This window comes from Eretmochelys imbricata, chromosome 13 (assembly GCF_965152235.1).
Source record: "Eretmochelys imbricata isolate rEreImb1 chromosome 13, rEreImb1.hap1, whole genome shotgun sequence".
Lineage (NCBI taxonomy): Eukaryota > Metazoa > Chordata > Testudines > Cheloniidae > Eretmochelys > Eretmochelys imbricata.
In genome coordinates this window covers 37,759,713-37,767,493 of record NC_135584.1, presented here as the reverse complement: position 1 = coordinate 37,767,493, position 7,781 = coordinate 37,759,713, and the positions used below count along the sequence as shown (strand labels likewise).

The following is a 7,781-nucleotide window of genomic DNA, read 5'->3' as shown; positions in this document are numbered from 1 at the left end:
GGATGAAAGGGTGATGGATAGAGATATTTTGAGCCAACCATCAGGAACACAGGAAAGAGTGATAACTAACCACATCAGAGGGGCAATACATAACTTATTTGTACAGTGTATAAAAGGGGGGTCACAGAGGGGTTGTCTTTGCCTGGTTTTGTGGGGAGTGGAGACTCACCCCCCTCAATGAGCCGAGCCCATTGTCACAGGCATAAATGTGTTAGTGTACCCGTAGTACATAGAAGGCAGTAATACTGTGCTTTGTCGGCAATAAACCTGGCCAAGCACCTTCACCACTGAACTGCGTCTGGGGGCTTCTTTGGCAGGTCGATAGAAGTCTGCTGTACGGGCTATCTGGCCAGAGCCAGTGCAGCACACAGAGAGAACGCACATGCAGCCAACAACTGACAACACTGGTGACCCCGACCGCTGATCTGGTAAATTGGTGAGCTGCCCTCTGTCGGAGTCATGAACTAACGTGACAGAAAGCTATGAGCTAGGGAACCCCCTTATCTCCTCCCTGCAAATCCTCACAGAGTTTGATGAGATATGGAGGTGCCGTGATGTCAGTATAGGATGTCCATATGAATTTTAGAAAGATAGTGTGAAAGAAACACAGAATGGAATCTGTAAGGCTAGGGCAGCCACTGTAGCCTTGGAAAATAAGAAGAGTAAGTTCTGTCTGGAGGGAGATCTCACGGCAGGCTTGACTGTTTGTTCATTTCTCTGGAACATTAATAGCTTTCTGTCCTCCTTTCCTCTGCAATATCCCTCCATACATCCTTCTTCTGTATCCATCTGTCTTCTCATATACTATGTCCATCCATTCATCATTCACCAGTATCTATTCATGATCATCCATCCTTCTTCAATATCAATCTGTCTATTCTCTTGTAATATACATCCATCCATCCATCCATCCATCTATCCAGCCATCCTTCTGCAATATCCATCCATCCATCCATCCATCCATCCATACTTCTGTATTGCTCATCCATCCATCCTTCTACCTTCTCATCTGCCATGTCCATCCATCCATTGTTTCACAGTATCTATCCATCCTCTGTCTATCCATCCTTCTGCAATATCCATCCATCTGTTGCCTTTTCTTTCATTTAAAGGGAATTTTGTAGTGTGGTATTACACCACCGTAGGTTCGGCTCTAGTGGCTACAGTTTCAAACTCACAGAGTGAAAGTCACCTCTGCTACTTGCTTCAGATTTAGAGTCTCTAGGAACACATAAGGACAAAGGGTTGTGACCACACGTACATTTCACGCATAAAAGGCCCTGTCTGTTTTACAAGTTTTATTGAAGTTACAGTTAAAGATATGATTACCCAAACATCTAGAAATTCTATAAAGACCGGTGAACAAGTGACAAATATACTTCTACTCACATCCTTTCATGATATTCTAAAGGTCTGATGGATGCCTGGCCAAATGATCATCACTAGAGGGGTGGTTCCTGCTGGTGTTTCCAATAGGAAGCTCAATTTTCCTGATCTGGGCATCCTTTTTTTATAATGTGATTTCAACTATGCCTCATTAGCTTTTATGCACATTATGCACCCTACAGTTAGGGCACGTGTTAGAAAAATGTCACTGCCGGGGATCTTGTAAGCAAAAAATTACTCTTAGTGTTCATTTTTCGCAGCGCCACATATGGGTACATCTTTCCCCGTAATCTTGTGGCATAGGGTCATTCTTTGGTCACTTATGTCAACCATTTCTTAACCCTATGGCCTAGTGTGGCTAAGCTACTATCTTACAGGCCTCAGCCTGTAGACCTTGTGTTTGAGCCCTCCTTACTGAGACCCCTAATACCTAATTATCCGTTCTAACTACTGATCAATCTTATATTTCTGTAATCCTACAATTTAACTCATAACATGTTGTTGAATCATAACATCAAACAATAAATGATCAATCAACTAAAATCATTGGCTACACATCCATCCATCCATCTGCAATAGCCAGCCATTGCTCTGCAATACCCGTCTAGCTCTCCACTCACACTAGAGATGGATGCTCCCCTCTAAGGCTTCAGCTTGCGCAGAGTTTTCTTGATCCACGGGATGTATATGGAGAGCCTGGTAAACACACTGGGAGTTGACCAGTCACCGCTGCCATGGGAGACTATGCCCCGGGCCTTCCCATCACAGACCAGTGGGCCCCCAGAGTCGCCCTGAGAAGTAAATACCAGGCACAGGGTTACCGATGTCCAAGCGAAGAGTGGGCTGCATTCTGTATTCACGGTCCTGAAATCCACCTCTGTAACCCACTTCCTGGGGGTTCACAGTCAAGTCACTCCCAGGACATGCCCAGAGCTCCCACCCCATGACCCAACCAACCCCTGTCGCTGAATTCTAGAACCTGCCCGATTCTGGTGTCTGATTTCTAGCATCCATCCCCGATTTCTTTAAGCTGCTCAATTCCTGTCCCTGATTCCGAATCCTGATTTCCAGCATCTGGCTGACTCCTGCCCTTGATTTCTAGGATCTCCTGCTTATTTCTCAGATCCACCTTGGGTTCTTGATTCAGCCATTCCCCTTTCTGACTCCTAGGATCAGTCTGATTTCCAAACCTGATTTCTGGAATCTTTCCCTCACGATTAAGATCCATCCCTGATTTCCAGGATCTGGCTGATTCATGTCCCTGATTCATGTCCCTGATTTCTGGAACCTGTTGAACATCCAGATGATTTCTGTCCCTGATTTCTGTGATCTTGCCAGTTCCTGTCCCAAGCATCCATTCCTCATTTGAAAGAACTGCCTGGTTCTTGTCCCTGATTTCTAGCCTCCATTCCTGATTCCTAGGATCTGGGCAATTCTGATTCCTGGTTCCCAGGATCTGCCTGGCTCACCATGGATCCTGACTCTCCCCATTCTGCCCAGCCCTGTCGGTCTCCTGTTCTAGCAGCACCTTGTCCCGAGCACTGTGTGCCCCTGTCCCACACTCACCAGGAATGGCGACTTCCTCTCCTGGGGGTCCCCCACGCACAGCATCCTGGATGGGACATAGTGCAGATAGGGCTGAGACAGACACATTTTCTTGTCCATGACCATCAGTTCCACCTCCTGCAGGGTCGGGGAGGGCTGGGAGTTTGTCTTGCTACTGGTCTGGCCCCAGCCAGCCACGCTGCACACTGCCCCCTTCTTCACCTTCTTCTGGGACAGGGGAATTGTGCCCACAGTCTGGGTCAGCTTGGCCTTGTCCATCAGCTGTGATGCAGGGCGAGGGGCAGGAGAGAGAAGGGAAATCAAAATCCTCTTGGGGGATGCATCCTATCCTGGGGGGATGGTGCTAGATGAGACCAGGTGGGGCATCCCCATGAGAACTGTGCAAATCTGTGATGCCATGTGGCTACAGGGGGCTTGGTGACGGGACAGAGTGATACCTGCAGCAGAGTGAGGTCGCTGGTGGAGGGGTGATGTGACTGTGATGCTGCATGCCGCAGTGTGGGGGTCAGTGGGGGGGGTGGAATGAAAGTGGTACCTGCAGAAGTGTGGATTCACTGAGGGTCAGGGTGGCATTACACCCCATTGTGACATTGCACTCCATACGCTTTATGAAAATATGCTTATGAATATGGCATAACTGCTGTACGCTAAATGCCCCTTGTAAGGTATCATCAGAAAGCTTATAATCCACTGAGTGTGTTCATCCTATTTGTTTGCATGGATTGTTTCCATGTCTGGCGGTAGGCGAACAAGACATAAACTCGTATTGCTGATGCAAACACCTGAAGTGGAAGCCATTAAAGGTGCTTCAGAAACAATGACCTGTGAATGGCCCTAATTACCTGCAAGCCTCCCTGTGACCTGTGGGCCCACCCAGGAAGAACGGAGGCTGGGGGTCTTACAGTGACATGTGACCCTCTCACCTGATACTGAATTCCATCTGGAATCTGGTACTTTTCCAGAGGGAGTGGGATTTCAAATAAAGGTTTCCTGCCTTCAGGAAGTTCTATATAAAGTGAGGGAAGCAAACAACAGCTGTCTTCAGCTGGCTTAAGAGGTGGCCCCCCAACTCCGCAGAGATACCTGCAAGCACCTGGAAACAAAAGGACTGTAACCACAGGGGTGGGTGAGAACAGGCTGGACCCAGGTTAGAAAAGGCAACTGACCCGAGAAGGATTTTACCTGAAGTAACATCTAGGGTGAGAAGTTATCATTTGTGACTGATTTCTTAGTGTATTCAGCTTAGCCTTGCGTGTTTTGTTTTATTTTGCTCTGTGAATACTCTGAAACCTTTGTTCTGTCTGTTATTGCTAAAAACCACTTAAATCCTACTTTTTATACTTAATAAAATCACTTTTGTTTATTAATAAACCCAGTGTAGTAATTGTTACCTGGAGGAGTGGGGGGGGGGCAGGAGGGCAAACAGTTGTGCAAATCTCTCTTTCAGTGCTTCAGAGGGCGAACATTTAATGAGTTTACCCTGTACAAACTTTATACAGAGTAAAATGGATTTATTTGGGATTTGGATCCCACTGGGAGCTAGGTGTCTGAAAGCTGGAGACAGGTGACCTGCTGAGCTGTTTTCAGTTAAGGTCTGCAGCTTTGGGGATGTGGCCCGGATTCTGTGTCTGTGTTGCAGCAGGCTAGCATGTCTGGCTCAACCAGGCAGGGTTCTGGAGGCCCAGGCTGGCAGGAAAAACGGGCTCAGAGGTAATTTCAGCACATCAGGTGACAGGGCCTAGGGGATCTCTGTGACCGAGCCCATCACACCCATCTTCTTCATAGTAATGTTAGGGTATGAGTATGGGACAATTATGATATATTTTGTGCAAAATAAGGCATGTGAGATATCATTGGAAAGGTTATGATTTACTGAACATGACTATCATATTTATATGTATGTATCATTTTTGTATCTGAAGTTAGGAATATTGTCTATGCACCTATTACAAATGTGTTTACACCTGGGGAGTATCCACTAGACAGAAAGCAATCAGTCTAGATTGATGTCTGGTAAGGACCATTAGGAAGAATAATAGGTCTTAGAAGATGCTAATCTCTTACTGAGGAGCCTTCAGTAAGGCAAGGGAGTGACATAATCATGGCTCGTTCTTCACTGAATCCCCGTCCAGGATGATGGCTGTAAACATCTAAGAAACAAAGACTGAATGAGGGCAGAATGACTGAGCTCAGGCTGGAAGACTGTCTAGCCTGTAAATAAAATATCTGAAGTTTTAAGCTGCAGGCAAATGCAACTGCCCTTCAAGAATCTCTGCAATCTGCCTAAAACAACATTTAGGGTGGGAATTTTCTACTTGTAAGCAGTGTAGTATATTAAGCTTAGATTGCATATTTGTGTTATTTGCTAGGTAATCTACTTTGATCTGTTTGCTATCCCTTATAATCACTTAAAATCTATTTTTTTGTAGTTAATACACTTGTTTTGTTTTGTTTAAAACCTAGTGTGTATATGGAAATTATAACTTGGGGCAGAAAGCTATGCGTATCCCTCTCCACATTGAGGGAGGGGGTGAATTTCATGACCTTACGCTGTATAGTTCTCTGTGCAGGACAAGACGGTGCAATTTTGGGTTTAGTCTCTAGATAGGGGTGTGCACTTGAGTACTGGGCAGTTCCTTAGCCAATCCTTCACATGCAGTGCTGATCTCAGCATCGTTGTGAAGCTGCAGCTGGATGTGTCCCTACATGTATATATGCTGGAGGGGATTTGAGAGCCTGTCACACCATTACAGTGTAAAGGGAGCCCAGGCTTTTGGGTCAGGTGGGCTCAGTGGTACCCCAGTTCTAAGCAGCACCCCAGGGGGAATCCATCACAGTGGAGTGATGAGATGGGGTGATACCTGCAGCAGTGTGAGGTCACTGGGGTGGGGGCTGAGATATGGCCAGTACCTGCAGCAGCATGAGGTCATTTTCAAACGTCTCATCATTGAATTCTGGGTGGGGGATTCGGCGCCGTACCCAGATTTTCTGCGTCCCCAGTTCATCTATTTCAAAGTTGTGGGCCCCCAGCAGCACGGAGATGTTGCTGTGAAATACAAGGGGATGCAGGTGCTGTAGACAGGCCAATACTCTGGATTCAGGCATGGGCCATTAACCTTGTTAAAGTGGGTGTGTGTAGATCATGCCAGCACTCCAGGGCCTTTCCCCTGCTGGGTGGGGAGTAACTTTGACCTGGCCCCAGGTTCGGAGAATGGCTGGCTAAGGGGCAGGGATCTTGCATTTCTTACCCAAGGTTGCAGTTACAATGAGCTGCCGTCACCATCACGTCCTCCCGGATCAGGAACCCGCCACACATGTTTCCTCCCTTTCCTTCTCTCTGTATTCTTACAAAGGCCATGTAGGGTTTGGAGTGAGGCTGGGCTTCCTGTCCTCCAATGATCTCCCCTGGCAGACATGTCAAGAGAAGGATTTAATTCAGGTTCCCGATCCAGCCAGCTGGTGTATCCCTCCGCTAACCAAGATCAAGGCCCCCATTGTCCTAGGCACTGAACAGACCCAGTCCGAGACCAGAGTTTGGTAGAATTGGAAAATGAACCCAGGAGTCCTGGCTCCTAGCCCCTCTTCCCCGGCTCTAACCATACAGACAGCACAGACCTGCATTTCCTGTCTAGGAGTTGCATCAGCAACTTATTGAATTACATCAGCAACTTATTGAATTTCTGTGCGTTGCCTCTCTCTCAGTGGATTTATTATGGTAGCATCAACCCCCTCCTCTCCCCTTGCCCCTTTAGGTCCCTGCACACCTGCCCCCAGACCCTATGCCTCCCCAGATGGGTCCTGGGCATACACTGATGCCCCCAGGCCCCAAAGCTCAGGGGCACCTCAGCTTTGTTCTGGGCACACACACACTGATAACTGCCCCGAGGCCCCACGGACCTGAGGCTCCCTAGTTGGGTCCTGGGCAAACACCAATAGCCCCTGGAGCCCCACAGCACTCCAGCTGGGTGCTGGGGACACTCCAATGGTCCCGGTGGAAGCATCTGACTCTGGGGAGGAGCCATGGTTTGCAGACAGCTCCAGTAGTGCCAAGCTCTACTCCCTCTGAGGCCAAGGGGGGCCTATCCCCTCTTGCACTCACCAGCCTGAGCCCCGGGGGGCAGGGGAAAGACCATGGGAAACAGGAGCAGCAGCAGCATCGTCAGAAGGCGTCTGAGGAAGGAGACAATGTGTCTGTCTCTGGGGTAACTTATAGGACGGGTGACGCTTGGCTCAGGGTAAACCACATCCCCTGGATCCTGCCAGGGAGGAGTTCACACATAGAGTAAGGCAGTCACCAGCCACCCTGCAGAGCTAGCAGAAAGCAAACCTTTGGGGCTGTGCACATGTGGGGCCCTAGAGCCTCTGGGAGTGTGCATATATGGGGAACTGAATCCCCTGGGGCTTTGTACATTTGAAGCCCTGTACCCCTGGAGACTGTGCAGCTCTGGGGCCCTGAACACCCTGGGGATTGAGCAGATATGGGGCCTAGCATCCTTGGGGGCTGAGCACATGTGATGCCCTGTACCCCATGAGGCTGTGCACATGTGGCTTCCTGTACCCATGGACTGTGCACATCTGGGCCCCCTTAACTCCAGGGCTATTCACATCTGGGGCTCTGCACCCCTGGAGGCTGTGCACTTGTAGGGCCCTGCACCCTCTGAGGTTATGCACTTCTTGGGCCCTGCACCCCTGGGCCTGTGCATATCTGGGGTGCTATAGTTCAGGGGCCATGCATGTTTGGGGCCGTGAACCTCCCGGGGACTGTGCACATCGGGGCCACTATGACCCCTCCAATCACCAGCCTGAGCCCTGGGGAGCAGGAGTACGAG

The 7,781-nt window shown here is 48.8% G+C and overlaps 1 protein-coding gene across 1 annotated transcript; it reads right to left on the bottom strand.

The window, feature by feature from the left end:
• Positions 1–1,283: 1,283 nt before the first annotated feature.
• LOC144273692 (mast cell protease 3-like) lies at positions 1,284–7,125 on the bottom strand. Its single transcript, XM_077832381.1, has 5 exons — positions 7,052–7,125; positions 6,201–6,357; positions 5,863–5,998; positions 2,953–3,213; positions 1,284–2,177 (listed from the first exon to the last, which is right to left on the bottom strand). Exons 1-5 carry the CDS (start codon positions 7,107–7,109, stop codon positions 2,028–2,030), a joined length of 762 nt encoding a protein of 253 aa, XP_077688507.1. The 5' UTR covers positions 7,110–7,125; the 3' UTR covers positions 1,284–2,027.
• Positions 7,126–7,781: the final 656 nt, after the last annotated feature.

Excerpts from the sequence above, each read along its gene's own strand:
- LOC144273692 (XM_077832381.1), bottom strand. The coding sequence starts at position 7,109 with ATGCTGCTGCTGCTCCTGTTTCCCATGGTCTTTCCCCTGCCCCCCGGG. Across the intron at positions 6,358-7,051 it reads GCCCCCCGGGGCTCAGGCTG|GGGAGATCATTGGAGGACAG; the intron begins GTGAGTGCAAGA and ends CATGTCTGCCAG. Across the intron at positions 2,178-2,952 it reads AGAGGAAGTCGCCATTCCTG|GGCGACTCTGGGGGCCCACT; the intron begins GTGAGTGTGGGA and ends TTTACTTCTCAG.